The sequence below is a fragment of the Oncorhynchus tshawytscha genome, linkage group LG15, assembly GCF_018296145.1.
Source record: "Oncorhynchus tshawytscha isolate Ot180627B linkage group LG15, Otsh_v2.0, whole genome shotgun sequence".
Lineage (NCBI taxonomy): Eukaryota > Metazoa > Chordata > Actinopteri > Salmoniformes > Salmonidae > Oncorhynchus > Oncorhynchus tshawytscha.
This window is the reverse complement of record NC_056443.1, coordinates 11,393,938-11,418,633: the sequence shown is the minus strand read 5'-3', so window position 1 is coordinate 11,418,633 and position 24,696 is coordinate 11,393,938. Positions and strand designations below refer to the sequence as shown.

The window sequence follows — 24,696 nt, the reverse complement described above, 5'->3', positions numbered from 1 at the left end:
AACCGCCCGACTATATGTGATAGTGAAACTCTGAGGTCCAGAGCCGAACCTAACCTGCAAATATAGAGAATGCGTTTTAAGTTCCCTTTCTGCCTTCGTGGATTGATAACTTTTCCCCCAAAACATTTGATGCGCGCATACAGTTAAGCCCACGCTTTAGGGCCCACGCACTAATGCCAGATAAAAATGAAATAAAAATGTTTTTAAAAATTGCAATGTAGCCTATAGATATGAATTGCACAATAATTATAAATTTACGAATTTGTATTATGCACTGTTTTTTCTTTATTAAAACTGCATGCAACCCCCTCCCATAATCATCCACACTATTTCATGACCCTAAACCCAGACATAACAGCAGATTGCGGGTTATGAGTCAACCCGCTTGTGTGTGATCCATGTGTTTGATCACGAAAACCACAAGTTAATGCAAGGTGTAACCAGGGCTATAAATATACCTTTGTTGAGAAAGGGCATTGGCAAGTTTAGAACCTGTGACGTTCTGGTCCCTATCCCAGTGCCTGGTCTACTGCGCAAGCAATTGGGAGGGCACAACACATGTTTTACCTATACAAAGCTGTTCAGTCAGGTAGAATTGTAATTAGTAAGGTTGGAAAACAAAACCTGCATTGGCAATCGAACTGGCAACGTTGTGTATCGCAACCCAACCTCCCTAAAGGTGGCTATTCTTTATTTTACTCTCACCTGTACACTCCACCCTTTGACCTGTCCATCGAGCTTTCATCCAACCAATCAATTCGTCCCCGACTACCTCGGGAAACAGTCCGGAAAATCTGATCACAGTTATTTTAATCGTCTAAAAATTTGGACAATATTAGGACGTGTGTTAGCACCAGGTATAAACGGGGCTATTGACTGAATCATGCATGGCTAAGAACAGATAATGGTATCAATATCAAGCCACAAGTTAACATTGTTTACAAGCCAGGGGTTATGATTCATCTGCTGTACACTGTAAAAAAAAAAAAATCTTTAAAAAATCTGGGGTGAATTGAACCAAAATATACTTAATAAAAATCAATGCAAGTAATTTTACCAAACAAGTTAAGAATAAATGCAACTCAATGTTGCATGAAATGTAAGTATATTTTGAGGATAACCAAAGTTTTATTTACTTAATTTATATTTTTAATTCTTGCAACAACTTGCCAAGTGGCTGTTTTTGAGGATTGTGGGTAATTAAACATCTGTATACTTTTTTTTTACACAATGTTGTGTACATGTTTGAAGAAAGACAAGTATATTTATTTATTAGGATTAAGCAGCTTGTTGTGCCATGAGGTGTAATGGATCATGATGAACGGATATCAAAAGTCAGACAAATTGACTTAATGGTGAGACCACACATTTCCACCATCAGCACCCTAAATGACAGAGGCAAATCCAGCAGATTGTAATGTTTGCAGTTCTACCTCCAATTACTACAGGTGGATTGAGCACTTAAACAATACATGCCAAAGCTGGTAAATTAACAAAGTTAAACATTAAGACACCATCACTGAAAGTAACTAATCAGAAATGAAGTAAATTTCATTCATATTACAGCTATTCATATTTCCCTGGACTTTGTGTACATTTGAATAACTTATTGAAGTGTTCTAATCAAAAACAAAAGGCAATTGCACCTACTCAATAATATTGTGTAAATTGACACCTTAAATTTGTTTAAGCAGATTCAATTTTTTTTTTTTACAGTGTATGGAGATTCAATATTATTGTTTTAATTTAATTATTTTCCCGATAAGTGCTCTTACTGTGTTTTTTTTTTTTTTTGGGGGGGTTAGTGGAATGCAAAAGGAATTAGAAAATATACCAGAATAGGATGCAGAAAAAAATAACTTTACAACCAAAAGATAGAAATGTTTCATGTGACCATTTCAATTTTAAATCACTGTTTATTAATGATAGCTAAAGATTATTCTGTGTTCCACAAATGTGAATGGACCTTCTCAAAGCTGCAGTGCAGTATTATAAAACATATTAGAGCGAATCAAATTCACGAGCGTGCACATTCTGGCTGTTTAGATTAGGGAATGCTCAAAAAAAAAGGTTACAAATAATACATTGTGAAAACATTCTTCAGTTCAACAAACCTTTCAGTTCATGTGTGGTAAGTTTATCCAAAACAAAACCAGCTCTTCATTCTTTTATCTTAGGCTAACAAGTGGTATTGATCCAACAGTAAAATATTACAATCTCAAATTAACTTGGATGGGGATATTCTCTCGGTCCAGAAAAATAGGACATGTGTTAAAAAAAAAAGTAGACTTGTCTGCCCCAGGGCTCTAAGTCTGGCAACGTGAAACCTGGAAAGAGAGAGATACAGGAGTGTCCATATTTGAACGTCAACTGTCCCAAGGAAGGTCAATGGTCATCTTTGTATGAGTTTCCTTCTGGAGCTGACTCGGTTCCACAGGTTGCGTGCCGTCCGGGCGATGGTTGAGCCACGGGGGAGGTGCAGGCTCTTTAGTGGCTCTCTGATACAGGCCAGCACCCCTGGGTCTGAGCACCCCTGATTCTGCAAGTACTCATGGGAAATGTCGTTTATCTGCCTCAGCTGTTTGCTGTAGTAGTTCCTCAGGTCACAGAGCTCCTCCACTGCAGCCTCGGAGATGATGGAGACATGGGAGGGAGAGTTGACCAATGCTGGCCTCTGGTGTTCAGAGTCTGTAACCACAGCTTCTGAGGGAGCTAGGACTGCAGCAAGAGCAGAAGTACAGGGTTTCCTCCGCTTCTTTTGAGGAGTTGTTGATTTAGGTTTAGAATTGCGTTTTAATGGCGGTAATGGGGATTCGCTGTCATTAACTTTCTCTACAATATTGATCTCTACGTCTACTTCAATGGCAGTGGGCTGGGCAGCAGCAGGGTCATTCTGGTTCTCCCGTGTCTGGCTTTCTGTCTGGTCATGGTTCTCGTCTCGTTTCCTGGACAGATTCTGCTGCTCTTTATGCATCTTGATCAGTTTGTTGTGTCTGGGAGGGGGAGTGCTGCTGTCGTTGGGGGCAAAGGGAGGAGGGGACTGGGAGGTCACCACCACCTCTTTAGCTCCACCAGCTAATTGGTCCTCCTGTGGGAGACAAAAGGAAGTGTCAGTGACCTCTGACTTAATTGAAGAACCAATCATAAATCGAAGAAGGGTTGACTTGGGACTGGGCATGCTGTTATACAGAACCATGTTAGTGAACCCCAATGTTAGTGTAGCATAGCATGAGTTAGTGAAAGCATGCTCCATAATGAATCTACAGCCATGTGTGTAGACATTGACAGGACATACACACAGGGCTGAGTTACGACACAAACCATGAAAGCAGTAACAATGGTTGAGTGTTTACAGAAATACAGTACCAGTCAAAAGTTGACACACCTACTCATTCAAGGGTTTTTCTTTATTTTTACTATTTTCTACATTTTAGATTAATCGTGAAGACAACCTATGAAATAACACACATGGAATCATGTACTGTAGTAACAAAACAAAAAACACACACACACAAAAAAGTGTTAAACCAATCGAAATCTATTTTATATTTTTCAAAGTAGCCACCCTTTGTCTTGATGACAGCTTTGCACACTCTTGGCATTCTCGCAACCAGCTTCATGAGGAATGCTTATCCAATAGTCTTGAAGGAGTTCCCACATTGGCTGAGCACTTGTTGGCTTCTTTTCCTTCACTCCAAGGTCCAACTCATCCCAAACCATGTCAATTGGGTTGAGGTCGGATGATTGTGGAGGCCAGGTTATCTGATGCAGCACTCCATCACTCTCCTTCTTGGTCAAATAGCCTGGAGGTGTTGGGTCATTGTACTGTTGAAAAACAAATGATAGTGGGACTAAGTGCAAACCAGATGGGATGGCGTATCGCTGTAAAATGCGGTTGTAGCCATGCTGATTAAGTGCCTTGAATTGTAAATAAATCACTGACTGTATAACCAGCAAAGCACCCCCACACCACCTCCATGTTTCACAGGGGGAACCACACATGCGATGTTCATCAGTTCACCTACTCTGCATCTCAAAGACAAGGTGGTTGGAACCAAAAACCAAACATTTGGACTCATCGGACCAAAGGACAGATTTCCACCAGTCTAAAGTCCATTGCTCGTGTTTCTTGGCCCAAGCAAGTCTCTTCTTATTATTATTGGTGTCCTTTAGATAGTGGTTCCTTTGCAGCAATTCGACCATGAAGGCCTGATTCACGCAGCCTCCGTTTAACAGTTGATGTTGAGATGTGTCTGTTACTTGAACTCTGAAACATTTATTTGGGCTGTAATCTGAGGTGCAGTTAACTCTAGTGAACTTATCCTCTGCAGCAGAGGTAACTCTGGGTCTTCCTTTCCAGTAGCGGTCCTCATGAGAGCCAGTTTTATCATAGCGCTCAATTGTTTTTGCAACTGCACTTGAAGAAAGTTTCCACATTGACTGACCTTTATGTCTTAAAGTAATGATGGACTGTCGTTTCTCTTTGCTTATTTGAGCTGTTCTTGCCATAATATGGACTTGGTCTTTTACCAAATAGGGCTATGTATACTAACCCTACCTTGTCACAACACAACTGATCGGCTCAAACACATTAAGGAAAGAAATTCCACAAATTAACTTTTGACAAGGCACAGCTGTTAATTGAAATGCATTCCAGGTGACTACCTCATGAAGCTGGTTGAGAGAATGCCAAGCATGTGCAAAGCTGTCAAGACAAAGGGTGGTTACTTTGAAGAATCTCAAATATAATTTGGTTACTACATGATTCCATGTGTTATTTCATAGTTTTAATGTCTTCGCTATTATTCTACAATGTAGAAAATATTAAAAATAAAAAACCCTGGAATGAGTAGGTGTCCAAACTTTTGACTGATACTGTATGACATCATGCATATTTAATTACTTTAGGAATAATTATGCATTCTGTAAGGACATCATTCAGGACCAAACATTACATATGTCTTTAACCTAATTGGTTGTCCAGACAGTGCCATGCCATAGATGCAGTGGGTTGAATAGAGAATCAGGGAACTGTACTTTTTCTTTGGTATCTTCAGAAGGGCACTAAAGGTCTTTCTTGACTTTCTTGCTGACAGGGGAGTTTGTAGCATTGTCACCAGATCTCTTTCCTTCTTTGGTCTTTACCTGGGACACTTTTACCTGTAGGTCATCAACAACAGCTTTAACCTGCCTGTCTCTCTCTCTCACACACACACACCTAAGCTAGGTGTGTGTGATAACGTAAGCAGAGAAGGGTTTAAGAATTGACATGAGAACCAGAAACATGAAATCATTCCCATATCAAGGTGTTAGGATTGATTGTTATCAACCATTACCGGCACCTTGGTCACATTTAGCAAATGTCAACATGGATTAGATAAGAGCTCAGCAACACCCAAAACCACAGCTGTTGTACTGCACTTGGAGCCCTGATTCTGGCGCCTGTCTGGTATTACGCAACACTACATTGTTTAGAAAACCTACAGCATTAGAACTACAGTGATTTACATATACAGTGATTAGGGAAATTGTTTTGTTTACAGTAAGTGTGCTAATGACAATCAAGGGTGATGGTAAGAATGATTCTACTCAATATTTAAAATAATAATTAACATTGATAAAAAGGGAAACGCTCTGATTTTGCTGGTGATTGAATAAAACAATCAATCAAAATGACGAAGAAAAAAATATCCAGGTATTCATCCGCTGGTCTGAAAGGAAAAGAAACTGACAACATAGTTCACTTACCTGCAGGTAAGTAGACAAGTAAACAATAGAGGTACTCAGAGCAGAAACAGAAGAAAAAAACAGATTGAAAGAGCAGAGAAGATGGGGCAAAGACATCGGAGATGAGGATTGAGACGGTGAGAAATAGGTTGAGTAAAGTACTACTTTAAACAGGGAAATAATTACGTTTCAATTACTGAAACATTTCAGTCAGAAGTGCAGAAGGAGAAATAGACAAATAAAATGTGATAAGCAGAAAAGATAAGACATCCCAGGATGATGTATTTCAGACAAAAGTGGCTTCCTAGCCTTAGTCTGCACGGACTAGAAAAAAAAAGAAAAAAAAGTTAGCGGGTAGTCAATTATCATATCGATTCCGTGCAGATGAAGGAGGCCACGTTAGTCTATTGAGATGCACCCAAAGGCTTTCCTGAATGATTTCTGTACCGTTTGCTGTGTAGTACTGACCGTGTTTGCTTCCAGGCCTGTCCTCCTCCTCTTCATGGTGATGGAGTGACTCTGGTTCTTCAGCATTGGGGCCTTACGACCCAGCTTCAGGTAGAAGTAGGTAGTGTATGGAGTGAAACTGAAGTCTTCACTGTGGAGAAAATTTTAAAAAGGGGGTAAACAAAGATCAACGAGTCCATTATGACCTGCTCACAATTCTCTCCAGCCTCCACTCTCGACAACCCCATTTGTCCTTAGTCAGAGGTACTGCCTGAAATGAAAACACATTTTTGACGCAAAAGTCTTTCCTATGATGTGCCCCACTGAACATGCCCTAGGTCATAGGCCTACCTGAGGTAGCCCTGCAGCAGTAAGCATATTGAACTGGGGTTTAAAGGGTTTAAAAGGGTTTAAAAGGGTTTAAAGTTAAGTCAGCCAGTACCTGAGATATCCCTGCAGCAATAGGCTTGTGATGATGGCCTCCACCTCCAGGCGAGACAAGGTGGTGGTCTGGATCATCTTCCTGCGTTTGGCCGGACCCTTCCCCATCCACGCCTCAGTCACCTTCAGGGGGTCAGCTTCTCGTCCAGAGAGCCCGCCAGCTCCACAATCTGGACCACATCTTTAGCATGCTGCGTGATGTCCACCGTGATGTAGTCTGGAAGGAAACACAGGGATACTAGGTATGAAGACTCAACATAAATTATGCCAGCTCTTTCGATTAGATGGGAGAGTAACTCATATGCCCAATTCCAATTATACCCCTATGCCCCTAGCATGCCATGTATGTTGGATTTGAAAAGTGGTATGTTCACCATATTGTACTCCTACCATTGCCACGGCGACAGACATCACACATCTTGTTGCATCCTTCATTGTCCCAAACCTCATCAAAGTGAACAGCGATCACTGAGCGCCGACACCTTAAAACAATAGAGATACACGGTACTGTACCCTTGAGATCCTCAAACAGCTATCTACACAACTGAAATGGTCACAAGTAATCTAGTGATGTCAATGAGAGCATTGTGATTGGTCCAGCTCAGTACCTGTCTACGTTCTGACAGTAGTCGACCATGGTCAGCAGCTTCTGTTGTCCTACATTCTCCATGACAACCATGGTGCTGATCCTAAAGATGTCGTTGAAGCCAAAGTACACAATGCAGTCAGCCGGCTTATCGTCTCTGCCTGGAGGAACGGAGAGAGGATCAATAAGTTAGGAGTTAAGAGGAAGAGTTTAAAAACTGGAAAAAAAGAAAAAAAAGTTTTTTTAACTGGCTACTCCCATGGCTGCGGTCGAAGTAGAAGTGCAATTGGAAAAAGGGATCAGGTGTTCTTAAATTATCACATTTTTGAGTGGGGGAAGGGGGAAAAAAATGGAGTCGTCTACCTGCTCGTCCGCTCTCCTGATAGTAGTTCTCTATGGACTTGCTGATGGTGTGATGGATGACAAATCTGACGTCAGGCTTGTCGATCCCCATCCCAAACGCCACAGTAGCTACCACCACCTGGATCTTGTTGTTGGCCCATTTGCGGTGAACCCGTGACTTGTCCTCTGGATTCATATTAGCGTGGTATGGATATGCATTGATGCCTTTCTTCTGTAGGTCTGCTGACACAGTTTCTGCATCCTTCTGGGAAAACACGTACACTATCCCTGCCAAAAGCAGAAGCATAACACCGCAAGTCTGGATAACAAGCTGCTGATGTTTAAAAAATGTGACACACTGAATTTTGAACTATTCTTTGTTCTTCCCTTTCAAAGTACCTGACTGGTCCTTATATCTCTCCTTGATCAGTGCTGAAATGTCACTGATTGAGTCAACACTGTTCGAGTCTTTAAGAAGTACCTGCGAGACACAAAAACAGTACAGATCCTCAATACTTCAATGTAGAGACACAGCGGGAATCTTGACAAGCATCCCCTTTAGCAAAACAAGTGTGTGTGTATTTTTAAAAGTCAAAAGAACAACAGGTGTTTGCCAAGCAGGTGGCGGCCAGGTGTGTAAGGTTGCCATGACGCCCACCTCGTAGTAGAGGTTGGTGCGGTTGAAGGAGGCAGTGAGTGTGACTGGCTCAGGGACACACAGGATCTTCTGACAGTCCTTTAGAACACTGCTGGTTGCTGTGGCAGTCAGCCCTAGCAATGGAACCTTTGGGAATTGCCTCTTCAGGATCCCCAGGAGCTTGTAGTCTGGCGGGAGAGGAGGGGTAGTTGGCTATCAGCCCCACACAAACCTGAGCATACTACTTAGAATTAAGCAATCTATTGGGCATGCATTCTAACTGGCATGCATAGAGATACATTGAAGTGTTCTGTTTAATTATGAGGATATCCTTGTTTGGGTATTGTTTGGGAATTCTACATTGAGTGATTTGTTGGAGTAGCCCTTTACCTTCCACAACAAAGTCAGGAGACTAATAAAAAGTAAGTAGCCCATATACAGTACAGTTGTACGGTCTCTCACCAGGTCTGAAGTCGTGTCCCCACTGGCTGCAGCAGTGCACCTCGTCCACAGCAATACGGCTAAGCCTTCCTGCGTTGTAGGCCTTCTCCAGCCTCGACATCAGCAGCTTGCTCTTCGCTATCTTCTCTGGAGTCACATACAGCAGCTTGAAAAGCGATTTGGTGTCCGTCATCCCCGCTAGGACCATTTTAGCATGTTCCTGAGGTACATAGCAGAAGTCTAATAAAACACAAGTCCTAAAAAGGTATAATCAATACCAGCCAAGTGTCAATAATATGTCAAAAATGTTTGTGTTGGTTATTACCTTACTGCTGGATGCGTTGAGAGAGACGGCTTCAACGTCAATGGACTTTAAGTACATGAGCTGATCCTCCATCAGAGAAACTAGAGGAGTTACGACCAGAGTGAAACCTGGCAGCACACAAACACACGTTGAAATAACACTGCAGTGAATAATGGCTGCAACCATCAGAGCTTTAAAGTCAGACCAATTTAGTCACACATGTGACCAAATATTTTGCTGTGTAACCAGGAGTTTTATTTTGGGAGCACAATGCGCCTAGGGGAAAAAAAATCTCCCTTATAATAATAGTTGTAATAAAAGCTGTACCGTTGTTTCCAAATTGCCTAGAGAAAAAGGGAGCGCAGATTCATTAGCATCATTGTTGCTCCATTTACTACAGCAAATATTGCTTACTTCTAGAAGAACCAGGTCAAAGGATCTGACCCATATTACCAGGGCAACATTTTTACTTTCCTATAGCGGATCACCGGGACGTGTCGTTAACCTTTTGTTTACCTCATTGGCTAGCTAGCTAACACCCTGGTAACTTCACCAGTATATCCAAACATCTGGGGGAACAGAAAGGAAAAGAGATAGCTTTTTCAGGAGAGCAATGGCTGAATGACGATCTCCTGCATGTCATCACAAACCTGACGTTCTTAAAGATAGTGTATAGTTTTAAATGTAATGCATCTCAATTGGAAAACAGTGCTTTTACACAATTTAGAAAACGAACATTCCCCAAATTACTTTGTAATTCCAATGACAGGTATTCGTGTCAACATTTAAACTTTTGTAATAAACAAATGTCTTTACAGTGTTACATATTAGTTTCTAGGGCACAACATGTGGTTCAAAAGTAAGTAAAATTCATAGGCTGTATCTCAATCATAAAAACATTTTTTAAAAGTATTTTCTGGTGCTCCTAACTTTAAGTTGGGAGCACTGGGAATTTTGTACAAATTTAGAGCCCTGTGTGCAGTACGTGTTTGCACAGCACACCCTTCATGACTGTCCTGTGAGGATCCCAATAGGTCAGATCAGCTTAGCAATGGCTGACAATAACCAGACCCTCTCCCACCCGCAAAGGGGGGTTTGACACCACACCCCGTCGTAAATTTAAGCAGGAGAGAAGTCTCTCTCTACCCTTTAGTATCAACCAAAGGAATGACTTAGTTCAGACACTTGGGGAATGGTCAGTGGGGAGATGAAGAAAACTAATGTCATGTTGTTTTTCATTTTGCGATGTTATTAAAAACTGTATGGACCAAATACTGTAACTTGGAAAGGATGCCCCCTTCATCTGTCAAGTTCCCATCCAATATGTTGTGCAAATTATTTGAAAATAAATATGAAAGTATTTTTGTTAAGATCGGTATGTGATTTTAGGAGTCGTGATACAACTTCTAATCATATCCTTTACACATTAAGTAGCCACGCCTCGAGGGAGTTCAGAGAGCTTGTTAGCTTGTAACATCCCTTTTTACCAAGAGTGCATAAAGGCTTGGAAGAGGAATCAACCTTTAGACCAGGAAACGTGAGGCGGAGAGCTACATGTTTGAAATGGTTGAAACTTTCTACCACAACACGAGGTGAAGGAAATTAACTCACCTACCAGACCAGGACACCAATCTGTAGCTGCCTGTGAAAAGTGATTTGAAACTTTGACTATCTACCAGAGGTGGAGAGAGGAGAACTCCCCTCCCAGACAAATCACTGGTACAGCTAAGAGGAAGTTCTGAGGTAACACTTCATGGAGACAACTAAGAAGGACATTGTGACCTCTGGTGGACAATCAGACCATGTACAAGTGGCTCACAGGAAATGCCCACCAACCCTCTCCAATAAGGCTTGGTTCCGACAGAGATAAGCAACGAAACAAAGCATTTTACACGTAAATACATTCATGATTTTGTACTCCAAACAGGTTGCAGTTCGTGAGCAAACTATATGATTAAAGTTACGAAAATCGAAAATTATGTCATGGCTTTAGAAGCATCTGATAGGCTAATTGACATAATTTGAGTCAATTGGAGGTGTACCTGTGGATGTATTTCAAGGCCTACCTTCAAAGTCAGTGCCTCTTTGCTTGACATCATGGGAAATCAAAAGAAATTAGCCAAGACCTCAGAAAAAAAATTGTAGACCTCCACAAGTCTCCACAAACGCCTGAAGGTACCACATTCATCTGTACAAACAATAGTACGCAAGTATAAACACCATGGGACCACACAGCCATCATACCACTCAGGAAGGAGATGTGTTCTGTCTCCTAGAGATTAACTTACTTTGGTGCGAAAAGTGCAAATCAATCCCAGAACAACAGCAAAGGACCTTGTGAAGAAGCTGGAGGAAACAGGTACAAAAGTATCTATATCCACAGTAAAACGAGTCCTATATCGACATAACCTGAAAGGCCGCTCAGCAAGGAAGAAGCCACTGCTCCAAAACCGTCATAAAAAAAGCCAGACTATGGTTTGCAACTGTACATGGGGACAAATATCATACTTTTTGGAGAAATATCCTCTGGTCTGATGAAACAAAAGTAGAAACGTTTGGCAATAATGACCATCGTTATGTTTGGAGGAAAAAGGGGGAGGCTTGCAAGCCAAAGAACACCATGTCAACCATGAAGCACGGGGGAGGCAGCATCATGTTGTGGGGGGGGCTTTGCTGCAGGAGGGACTGGTGCACTTCACAAAATAGATGGCATCATGAGGAGGAATTTTTTTGGTGGATATATTAAAGCAACCTCTCAAGACATCAGTCAGGAAGTTATAGCTTGGTCGCAAATGGGCCTATCAAATGAACAATGACCCCAAGCATACTTCCAAAGTTGTGGAAAAATGGCTTAAGGACAACAAAGTCAAGGTATTGGAGTGGCCATCACAAAGCCCTGACCTCAATCCTATAGAAATTGTGGGCAGAACTGAAAAAGCGTGTACGAGCAATGAGGCCTACAAACCTGACTCGGTTACACCAGCTCTGTCAGGAGGAATGGGCTAAAATTCACCTAACTTATTGTGGGAAGCTTGTGGAAGGCTACCCAAAACATTTGACCCAAGTTAAACAATTGAAAGGCAATGCTACCAAATACTAATTGAGTGCATGTAAACTTCTGACACACTGGGAATGTGATGAAAGAAATAAAAGCTGAAATGGATCATTCTCTCTACTATTATTCTGACATTTCACATTCTTAAAATAAAGTGGTGATCCTAACTGACCTAAGACAGGGAATTTTTACTAGGATTAAATGTCAGGGATTGTGAAAAACTGAGTTTAAATGTATTTGGCTCAGGTCTATGTAAACTTCCGACTTCAACTGTAAGTGTGTGTGTATTCCGCATTATTATTTAGTTAGCTAGTAAATAAATGATTCCAACCAATTTGTGTAGTACTGTGTAGTAGTGAATAATGCTGGGGTTTTTGCAGATCCAAGGTTACAATTGTTCAGAATGAGTATTTGATAAGAGGTAGTGTTTAACAAGATGACTGTTTATCGATGTTATAGACCTTAGAGTTTAATTTGGGAGATGGTAACGCTGTAAACAACTTCTTCCGTGGTGCCTCAAAACCTAATGAGTTAATTGCTTATTAATTACATTATTAATTTAAAATAAGGTAACAATTAAACATAGTTAGTGGATTAAATAAATAATGAAAGTAAAAAGTCACAATACACAATCATTCAATGAACTGTAACATTAGGCTTTTCAGTATATGCACGTCACCTGGTGTGCATGTGTGTCTGCATCTATATACGCATGTATGAATTTTGTGTGTGTGCGCCTTTGTGCATTCTCCCCTTACCCTCAGAGCAGACTGCAGGTAGCTGATAGCAGAGGCTTTTCCCTCGTCCAGTGGGCATCACTAGGAAGAGGTCTTTACCAGACATACTAAGGTTGATGGCCTTCAGCTGGAGAGAACGAAACTTAGAGAGCTGGAACACATCCTTCAGATTCTGCTGCAGCTCTGTAGACCATGAGAAATCTAGGTTTGGAAAGAAAACATTCAAGCATGTCAAAATACAGTACAGCAATATATTCAGCCTTCAAGATTGTAGCCTACCTAATAAAATAGCACTTCGGACACAACCTACCTTTATTTTTGCTGTAATTGAACTGTGTGCTCAATTCAGCGCCTTGAAAGATTGCCCATCTTATTGGATGTGAACATATCAGACCAGAGTTAAAATACATGTTTATTTGATTATTTGTTATTGAAATATATATTTTCTAGGTAGTTGTGTATTTTCAAATAAATGTGGCCGGATTCAACTACTTCTATTGGAAGTATTTTAATTTCTGAAATAGCCTTATATATGAAAATATTTTCAAATACTTTTTCTAAATACCTGATTTAAATGAATGGGAGTGTATTTGAGTCAACGTATGAGTATTGTCAAATACATACCAATATTCAACTACTTGTCTTATCAAAAAATAAATATCTGAATATCTACTTAGAAATGTATGTGAAAGTAGTTGAGATTTTTAAAATAGTATTTGAACCCAGGTCTGGAACATACTATGCATACAGCAGTGTGGTTCTGCTTCTTAATTCATTTAACTAAACACGCGCGCACACACACAACATGATGCTGCCACCCCCGTGCTTCACGGTTGGGATGGTGTTCTTTGGCTTGCAAGCCTCCCCCTTTTTCCTCCAAACAGAACAAACAGTTCTGTTTTTGTTTCATCAGACCAGAGGACATTTCTCCAAAAAGTACGATCTTTGTCCCCATGTGCGGTTGCAAACCGTAGTCTGGCTTTTTTAAATGGGGGTTTAGAGCAGTGGCTTCTTCCTTGCTGAGCGGCCTTTCAGGTTATGTTGATATAGGACTCGTTTTACTGTGGATATAGATACTTTTGTACCCGTTTCCTCCAGCTTCTTCACAAAGTCCTTTGTTGTGTTGTTCTGGGATTGATTTGCACTTTTCGCACCAAAGTAAGTTCATCTCTAGGAGACAGAACGCATCTCCTTCCTGAGCGGTATGACAGCTGCGTGGTCCCATGGTGTTTATACTTGCGTACTATTGTTTGTACAGATGAACGTGGTACCTTCAGACATTTGGAAATTGCTCCCAAGGACGAACTAGACTGTGGAGGTCTACAATTATTTTTTCTGGGGTCTTGGCTGATTTCCCCATGATGTCGAGCAAAGAGGCACTGAGTTTGAAGGTAGGCCTTGAAATACATCCACAGGTACACCTCCAATTGACTCAAATGTCAATTAGCCTACCAGATGCTTCTAAAGCCATGACATTTTCTGGAATTTTCCAAGCTGTTAAAAGGCACAGTCAACTTTGTGTATGTAAACTTCTGACCCACTGGAATTGTGATAGTGAATTATACGTGAAATAATGTGTCTGTAAACAAATGTTGGAAAAACTACTTGTGTCATGCACAAAGAAGATGTCCTAACCGACTTGCCAAAACTATAGTTTGTTAACAAGAAATTTGTGGAGTGGTTGAGAAATGAGTTAATGACTCCAACCTAAGTGTATGTGAACTTCCGACTTCAACTGTACAAAAGACAAAAACATATTTCCCCCAGTAATAAAATATATGTAACCTATATGTAACCCAATTTCGGTGAAATCTCCTCCTTCTCTCTAAACATTACATCTTCTTTATTGCTAGGCATGAAGTTAAGTGATACGGGCAATAAATTGTTCCTTCTCCCATAATGTGACCTGACCTGACCTCGACCCCCTTCCTCACAAATCCACAGCTCTCCACCCTTATCAGTGCCTGCCAACACGTGATCCTCTTCACTGCACTCTGTACATTCTAAGCTTAATAATTGCATCCACCATATACATTCCTCCTACAGAACCATTAACTTCTGGTGTAAAACCCTAGACTATGCACCCCTCATGTCTCTAGTATAACTGAGGATTAACAATAATTAAAATGCAGTAAACACCCCTTCAAATGAGTGGATTCAGCTGTCAGCAAGGTGTATAAAATCGAGCACACAGCCACATCTCCATAACCAAACATTGGCAGCAGAATGGCCTTACTGAAGAGCCCAGTGACTTTCAATGTGGCATTATCATAGGATGCCAGTTTTCCAACAAATCAGTTTGTCAAATTTCTGCCCTGCTAGAGCTGCCCCGGTCAACTGTAAGTGCTGTTATTGTGAAGTGGAAACGTCTAGGAGCAACAACGGCTCAGCCACGTAGTGGTAGGCCACACAAGCTCACAGAACGGGACACCCCTCATTAATGCTCGTGGCTGAATGGAAGCAAGTCCCCGCAGCAATGTTCAAACATCTGGTGGAAAGCCTTCCCAGAAGAGTGGAGTCTGGTATGTCAGCAAAAGGGGAATCAACTCCATATCAATGCCCATGATTTTGGAATGAGATGTTCGACAAGCAGGTGTCCACATACTTTTGGTCATGCGCACAGTACTACATAGAGCCATGGCTGATGCTGATGTTGATGCAAGCAGTAGAATCAGATAAAATACACCTTATGGAATAGCAGGGACTGTAAAGAGACACGATAAAACACATGGATGTTGTATTGTAAATATATGAGTGGCGTAGAGGCCTGAGGGAACACACTAAATGTATTGACTAAAGTGTTATGAAATGTAATATTTTAAATTGTATATAACTGCCTTAATGTTTGGGGACCCCAGATAGAGTAGCTGGTTGCCTTGACAGGAGCGAATGGGGGATAAATACACAAACGTAATGTGTGTGTGTGAGATATATCTCACACACACACACTACCGTTCAAAAGTTTGGGGTCACTTAGAAATGTCCTTGTTTTTGAAAGAAAAGCACATTTTAGGTCCATTAACATAACATCAAATTGATCCGAGATACAGTGTAGACAATGTTGTAAATTACTATTGTAGCTGGAAACGGCTGATTTTTAATGGAATATCTACGTAAGCGTACAGAGGCCTATTATCAGCAACCATCACTCCTGTGTTCCAATGGCACGCTGTGTTAGCTAATCCAAGTTTATCATTTTAAAAAGGATAATTGATCGGTAGAAAACACTTTTGCAATTACGTTACCACGGCTGAAATCTGTTCTGATTTAAAGAAGCAATAAAACTGGCCTTCTTTAGACTAGTTGAGTATCTGGAGCATCAGCATTTGTGGGTTCGATTACAGGCTCAAAATGGCCAGAAACAAATAACTTTCTTCTGAAACTAGTCAGTCTATTCTTGTTCTGAGAAATGAAGGCTATTCCATGTGAGAAATTGCCAAGAAACGGAAGATCTCGTACGACGCTCTGTACTGCTCCCTTCACAGAACAGTGCAAACTGGCTCTAACAGAATAGAAAGAGTGGGAGGCCCCGGTGCACAACTGAGCAAGAGGACATGTACAGTGCCTTGCGAAAGTATTCGGCCCCCTTGAACTTTGCGACCTTTTGCCACATTTCAGGCTTCAAACATAAAGATATAAAACTGTATTTTTTGTGAAGAATCAACAACAAGTGGGACACAATCATGAAGTGGAATGACATTTATTGGATATTTCAAACTTTTTTAACAAATCAAAAACTGAAAAATTGGACGTGCAAAATTATTCAGCCCCTTTACTTTCAGTGCAGCAAACTCTCTCCAAAAGTTCAGTGAGGATCTCTGAATGATCCAATGTTGACCTAAATGACTAATGATGATAAATACAATCCACCTGTGTGTAATCAAGTCTCCGTATAAATGCACCTGCACTGTGATAGTCTCAGAGGTCCGTTAAAAGCGCAGAGAGCATCATGAAGAACAAGGAACACACCAGGCAGGTCCGAGATACTGTTGTGAAGAAGTTTAAAGCCGGATTTGGATACAAAAAGATTTCCCAAGCTTTAAACATCCCAAGGAGCACTGTGCAAGCGATAATATTGAAATGGAAGGAGTATCAGACCACTGCAAATCTACCAAGACCTGGTTCCTCTAAACTTTCAGCTCATACAAGGAGAAGACTGATCAGAGATGCAGCCAAGAGGCCCATGATCACTCTGGATGAACTGCAGAGATCTACAGCTGAGGTGGAGACTCTGTCCATAGGACAACAATCAGTCGTATATTGCACAAATCTGGCCTTTATGGAAGAGTGGCAAGAAGAAAGCCATTTCTTAAAGATATCCATAAAAAGTGTTGTTTAAAGTTTGCCACAAGCCACCTGGGAGACACACCAAACATGTGGAAGAAGGTGCTCTGGTCAGATGAAACCAAAATGTAACTTTTTGGCAACAATGCAAAACGTTATGTTTGGCGTAAAAGCAACACAGCTCATCACCCTGAACACACCATCCCCACTGTCAAACATGGTGGTGGCAGCATCATGGTTTGGGCCTGCTTTTCTTCAGCAGGGACAGGGAAGATGGTTAAAACTGATGGGAAGATGGATGGAGCCAAATACAGGACCATTCTGGAAGAACCTGATGGAGTCTGCAAAAGACCTGAGACTGGGACGGAGATTTGTCTTCCAACAAGACAATGATCCAAAACATAAAGCAAAATCTACAATGGAATGGTTCAAAAATAAACATATCCAGGTGTTAGAATGGCCAAGTCAAAGTCCAGACCTGAATCCAATCGAGAATCTGTGGAAAGAACTGAAAACTGCTGTTCACAAATGCTCTCCATCCAACCTCACTGAGCTCGAGCTGTTTTGCAAGGAGGAATGGGAAAAGATTTCAGTCTCTCGATGTGCAAAACAGAGAGACATACCCCAAGCGACTTACAGCTGTAATCGCAGCAAAAGGTGGCGCTACAAAGTATTAACTTAAGGGGGCTCGCCCAATTTTTCAGTTTTTGATTTGTTAAAAAAAGTTTGAAATATCCAGTAAATGTCGTTCCACTTCATGATTGTGTCCCACTTGTTGTTGATTCTTCACAAAAAAATAGTTTTATATCTTTATGTTTGAAGCCTGAAATGTGGCAAAAGGTTGCAAAGTTCAAGGGGGCCCGAATACTTTCGCAAGGCACTGTAGGACATTAGTGTCTAGTTTGAGAAAGACGCCTCTCACAAGTCCTCAAATGGCAGCTTCATTAAATAGTACCCGCAAAACACCAGTTTCAACAGTGAAGCGACTCCGGGATGTTGGCCTTCTAGGCAGAGTTCCTCTGTCCAATGTCTGTGTTCTTTTGCCCATTTTAAGTTTTTTGTTGATGTTATTGGCCAGTCAGAGATATGGCTTTTTCTTTGCAAATCTTTGAATAGAGGAGTGATGGTTGCTGATAATGGGCCTCTGTACACCTATGTAGATATTCCATTAAAAACAAAATCTGCCGTTTCCAGCTACAATAGTCATTTACAACATTAACAATGTCTACACTGTATTTCTGATCAATTTGATGTTATTTTAAAAATGGACCAAAAAAAAAAAAAGGCTTTTCTTTAAAAAACCAAGGACATTTCTAAGTGACCCCAAACTTTTGAACGGTTGTGTACACACACACACACACACACACACACAGTGTACAAAACATTAGGAACACCTGCTCTTTCCATGACATAGACTGGGGATGTTAAGGTTACTCAGTTAGCCAAAAAGAAACTTGACCTGTCATGCTTCTCGATCAAAAGGTTAATTATCATAATTTGGTGGAATTAAAATTGCCGCATGTATATTTTCGTTAGTCGTTATGCATTTTATTTATCACACGTGCACAGCATACAGAACCTAGTTTGAGGAGCAGAATAGCCTACCACCTGTCAGAAAGAGTTGCACCTCAAAAAGACTGTAGGCTACTGGAGTGAAACCTGCTTTTGTAAACCCAGTCATTACGCAACAAATAATTCTAAATGCAATCGCGTGTTAATTTGTGGCCACGATTAAAAAGGAGCCATTTTTATTTCTCAAGCAACTCCCATTCGGATGCATACTGTAAGCTATAGCATGCCAACCATTGACTATCAGCGCGTCACCCACCACTTTGCAATGTGAGCGTGAGGCAGATAATAGTTTGAAACCTGAACATTTTACTTTTCTTCGCATTAGGTGCGTACTTTAGAATGGTGTTTTCCTCTATTTGCATTTGGGCAAATGTTTGAAAATGTGGTTTTATTAGCTGCTTCATTACAGGAGTTGCATGTTAAATCACCTTTCGACTGTAAGACAATAGGCTTGTTATTGTTGCATGTTTCCATTAAGCTTTTAATGAAAAATGTCCAGTCCTTGTACGCATGCATAGTATCAGAGAGGAAGAGGCGACGAAGCAAGAGGCTTCACTCTCGACAAAATCTGTCCAAAATTGATATGGGATTATTTTGGGCCTAAACTTGTCCCTGCCTTCCCGCCTTGGGACGACTCCCATTGTTAGGGCGGGAAAAACAAGTATCTCGTCATTATATACAGATCTCATTATATACAGAAAATTTGCATCCCTAACAGACTGACCAGGTGAATCCAGGGAAACGCTATCATCTCTTAAATCCACTTCAAACAGTGTAGATGAAGGAGAGGTGACAGATTAAAGAAGGATTTTTAAACCTTGAGACAATTGAGGCATGGATTCTGTATGTGTGCCATTCAGGAGGGTGAATGTTAGTAGATGCCAGGCACACCAGTTTGAGTGTGTCAAGAACTGCAACGCTGCTGGGTTTTTCACACTCAACAGTTTCCTGTGTGTCTCAAGAATGGTCCACCAACCAAAGGACATTCAGAGAACTTGACAACATTTGCCAGCATCCCTGTTGAATGCTTTAGACACATTATAGAGTCCATGCCCTGACAATTTGAGGCTGTTCTGAGGGCAAAAGTACAACTCAATATTAGGAAGGTGTTCTTAATGTTTTGTACACTCAGTGTATATTGTACGCATGTGCCACATCCTATACATTGTAGCCTCTACTGTACCATCATTCTCATAGCGCAGCAGCTCCTGCTTGGTCATTGCAGCTCCAGATCCAGAGCCTGAGGAGGATCCAGAGGGCTGAGCGGAGTCACATGCCTCCTCCAGCTTGCGGAGCAGCCGTTTCCTCCTGGAGGTCAGGCTAGCCTGCTTCTCCAGCAGCTCAGCTATCTGCAGCTCCACCACCTCCAGCTCTGCCTCCACAGAGTCCAGCTCTGCCTGCACATCTGGGGAGGAGAATATTAACAAAAAATAAAAACAAATTATTTAACGAAGATTTTGTATATGCTTACGATGGAGCAATCATGTAACACACATGCCCCTCTGGTAGGGAGGAGAACAACAGGCTAATCACCATTTTATATTTTAATGACTTTTTCCATACACTGCAGTCAATGTTCTCTACAGTATCTGGGCCCTACATATAAATTATATGCATTGAACACACATGCGCAAAGACAAGAGTGGTACCGTGAATCAGAAATGGAAAACAGCAAGCGCACTTCTATTTCAAATGCTGTGCTAAATCCTTGTAGATAAATACCATAAATATTTGATGTCCAGGGCCTAATATGAATCCATTTCAAAGTTTGCCACAATCTGCCCTGGTTAGCTTTCCACTGGGACCAATGTCATGCGATCCTACAAAAGGAGACTGTCAAGGCTGACACCTCCAAGTCACTAACGACCCATGTTTCACAGGTAGGGCGCTAATGGTGTCAGACACGTCAGTCTCTTACAGTCACCACTACACCGTCTGGGGGAGGATAGAGTAGCACCAGTCACTGTGGACTCTCAAAAACAATAACATATCCAATACCTTGGATGATGAGATCCAAGCTCAGCTCTGTCTGTTTCTCCATGGGGTTTGTACCATACTTTTGAGGAAGGGGGATAGAAATGTAAGATCACAGTCACTTACCATTGGCACTGTCACTGTCCATTTCCAAGGTAAATCTACAATGCAATCAACCACCTTGCAGACTTATCACTCTGTTGAATAAGGGGGGGGACATGTCAGTGTTATGCAATGTAGCTAGCAAGATAGTGTCTTCAGAAAGAATTCCCACCCCTTAATTTTGTTGTGTTACAGGCAGCCTGAATTTAAAAATGATTAAAATGAGATTGTGTGTCACTGGCCTACACACAATACCAGATAATGTCAAAGTGGAATTACATTTTTAGAAATGTTTACAAATTAAAAGCTGAAATGTCTTGTCAATAAGTATTCAAACCCTTTGCAATGGCAAGCCTAAATAAGTTCAGAAGTAAAAATGTGTTTATCAAGTCACATAATAAGTTGCATGGACTCACTGTGTGCAATAATAGTGTTTAACATGATCTTTTGAATGACTAGATCATCTCTGTACCCAACACAAACAATTATCGGTAAGGTCCCTGCAGTCGAGGAGTGAATTTCAAAAACAGATTCAACCCCAAAGACCAGGGAGGTTTTCCAAATGCCTCTCAAAGAACGGCACCTATTAGTAGATGGTCTTATCTCCTTCGTTCCTCTGTGCACCTTCCCATTTACACCACAGATCTGTATATAATGATGAGATACACGTCTCCACCCTAACAATGGGAGTCATTGTCCCAAAAGCAGAGAGGCAGTAGACAAGATTAGGTCCAAAATAAGCCCATAGAAACACAATGGCTTTATTTTTTGACAAATTTTAGCAAAAGTCAAACCTCTCGCTTAGTCTCTTCCTCTATGGTTCACACACACACCAAGACCCTGCCTCTCATGCCAACAAAGATGAGAGATCACATCTTCCTCTCCGACAAGCAGTCTCATTATTTGCATTTGAGGTTTGGTCCAGCAGAATAAGACATATGGAAACCAAAACACATTGAGACATTATTTTACTGTAATAGAGGAGAAGTTAAAACGTTTATCATTAGAAAAGTTCAACTGCTCAAATTACACGCAGAGCAGACTACTAAAACGAGAGTATGAATGAACATTGATTCTGGAAAATTATTGCTCAGTTTGTCATACGCGGCATTGGGGTACCACCTACCGCTAGCATCATTTTAGCCAAAGGTTGTTATTATACTAGCCGTCTAGTCTGATTTATAAATGTGCAATAAGCATAAAACACAATTCTATGAGGAATTGGAAATTAGTGTTTTTTATGGTTGAGGAAAGGCTTATATTTAGGCTAGGTATAATGTCACAAGCCCTGAATTCATGACATTATTGCTGACTGTTTGAAATACTGTGTATTTGACCTTTAATAGTACAACAACCCTTAGAGAAAACTTGTATTTTTTTAATGAGAATAAGTTATAATGAAAAAAATGGAGATATGATTTTTAGGCCATATCGCCCAGTCCTACATGAGGCCAATGGTGACTTTAAAACAGTTACAGAGTTTAATGGCTTTGATATGAGAAAACTGAGGATGGATCAACATCACTGTAGTTAATCCACAACACTAACCTAAATGTCAGAGTGAAAAGAAGGAAGCATGTACAGAATAAAATATATTCCAAAACATGCATCCTGTTTGCAATAAGGCACTAAAGTAAAATGTTCAAGCATGGTGTTGGCTGAATGTTATGGGTATGCATGTCATCGGCAAGGACTAGGGAGTTTTTAAAGATAAAAGAAACGGAATAGAGCTAAGCACAGGCAGAATCCAAGAGGAAAGCCTGGTTCAGTCTGCTTTCCAACTGACATTGGGAGACAAATTCACCTTTCAGCGGGACAATAACTTAAAACACAAGGCCAAATATACACTGAAGTTGCTTACTAAGACAACATTGAATGTTCCCAAGTGGCCTAGTTACCATTTTGACAAAATGGCTTGCAAATCTATGGCAAGGCTGGAAAAAGGCTGTCTACCAATGATCAACAATCAACTTGACAGGGCTTGAAGAAATTTAAAAAATAATAAATGTGCAAATATTGTACAATACAGGTGTACAAGCTGGAGACTTACCGAGAAAGACAGCTGTAATTGCTGCCAAAGGTGATTACAAATGTTAGATTTTTTTCTGTAGTGTTGGTTCCACTTTTCTGGGCTCCGTTATTTTACAAATAAGGAACACTCAAAATGTGCACTTAACAATTTTAATCAAAATACAGCTGTAGACAGAAGTCAAAGATCAGTTGTATGTCTGATGTTTGATGTCTCTCCTGAGTTCTGCCCCAAACAAAATAAATGTTATATACCCGAGATCACACCTTATGGTATGATCTCCTATGTCAAACCCTGCATGTGCAGCTAAAAGAACAAGTTATTCTTAACACAAGGTTTCTAAGAACCTGTCTCTGCAGTATGCAAATCTGCCCTTGTTTCAAAGAAAAACAGAGGCTGTCTCTGCCTGGCTATCACCCTTCTCACCAACGCGGGGCTGCGAGTTTTGGCAGAGAGCTAGACACAGACAAAGGCCTCAATATTCAGCTATACAGTAAGCATAAGTACAATGGCACGTAAGCAAATGAATAACAACATAATGAATGGTTGGGGTCTTTAGAAGACCCTACAGTAGATATTACAGTATTTTGTGTAGATATTTGACAGAAAATGACAATTAAAATCAATTTTAATCTCACCTTGTAACACAACAAAACGTGGAAAAAGTCCAGGGGTGTTAATACTTTCTGAAGGGACAGAGAACGCATAGCCCCTCGTTGATTATCCCTTACATATGCAATGTTAAGGGATACAGATTGTAAGCAATGCTTTACATGTTATTTACAGTGCCTTCAGAAAGTATAACGAGTCCCGGGTTGAATATCCCTTTCATACCATGGCTATAATTTAACACATTTGCCTCTAGAAATGTGTTCAACATTCACTGAAGCAGATAGCAAACTTACTAGATAGCTACAGTAGTTGCTAGGGTTACCAAACAAACAGACCTGCTAGTTTAGCTAACCAAGCCATCAGTCCTAGCTTTCCATTATGAAAATCGAATTCAACAATGCCAATAATGTTTTCAATTCGACTATTGCTTTCAAAAGCAGCTCAAACATAGTTCATTATTACATGTTCTATTGCCATTGAATTCTAGCGTGCAAATATACTGTGCTTCACTTAAGCAATAAGGCCCGAAAAGGTGTGGTATATGGCTAATATACCACGGCTAAAGGCTGTTCTTAAGCATGACTAAGGTATGTTCTTACCACGGCACAACGCAACGTGGAGTAGCCTTGGTATATTGGCCATATATCACAAACCCCCGAGGAGCCATATTGCTACTATAAACTAGTTACCAATGTAATTAGAGTAGTAAAACTAAATGTTTTGTCATACCCGTGGTATATGGTCTGATATACCATGCATAAAATATACGTATAATCTATCCATACATGAACAAGCGGTTTCCTTGAGCTTTGACAAGCAGGCCGGAATGTAAACATTAATTGTGTAAAGTAAACGAACATGTGTGTGAACCGGGAAAGCCCCCACCCGTCCTCTTCCTCCATGTGGCTTTACTCTTTGTCTTATAATTTTCTTCGTCACATTAGATAGCTAGCCAATGATAGTTAGATAGCTAATAGATTACCAATAATCAACCACCCTAGCAGTACGATAACAAGCCTCCATCGGGAATCAGCCACCTGCTCCAAACAGCTAACGTTAATGTTAGCCAACCTAGCCGACCAGCTAACAAATTATACTTCAACTTTTTGACAGCTACATATGTAACGAAATTATGGAAAGTAGAATTGATATGACAAAGCAAAGCAACACTCACCGTTGACCATTCACTCTCCTCACTTCTTGAGTTTGCACTGTTCATTTGCACTTGCTTTTTTCGTGATGGTTGCACGACAGCTCCCGCCGGTGAAAAAAAATAATGTTGTGGAGACCAATCAAATTGCGGTTGCTTTCACTAGCTCCACGTTATGGGGTACATTCAACAAACCAACTGCAATCCATGCTGAATCAATGTTTTATTTTATTTAACCTTTATTTTACAATACAAT

The 24,696-nt window shown here is 40.7% G+C and overlaps 1 protein-coding gene across 1 annotated transcript; it reads right to left on the bottom strand.

Annotated features, from left to right (window-relative positions):
* Positions 1–1,879: 1,879 nt before the first annotated feature.
* Positions 1,880–24,661, bottom strand: LOC112214411 (ATP-dependent DNA helicase Q1). Its single transcript, XM_024373121.2, is given in 15 exon segments — positions 1,880–3,088; positions 6,196–6,325; positions 6,617–6,743; positions 6,746–6,832; positions 7,006–7,097; positions 7,224–7,362; positions 7,565–7,831; positions 7,943–8,024; positions 8,202–8,368; positions 8,643–8,841; positions 8,947–9,053; positions 12,739–12,918; positions 19,757–19,978; positions 20,674–20,744; positions 24,465–24,661. Coding segments are annotated over 14 exon segments (2,517 nt in total). The 5' UTR covers positions 20,696–20,744; positions 24,465–24,661; the 3' UTR covers positions 1,880–2,392.
* Positions 24,662–24,696: the final 35 nt, after the last annotated feature.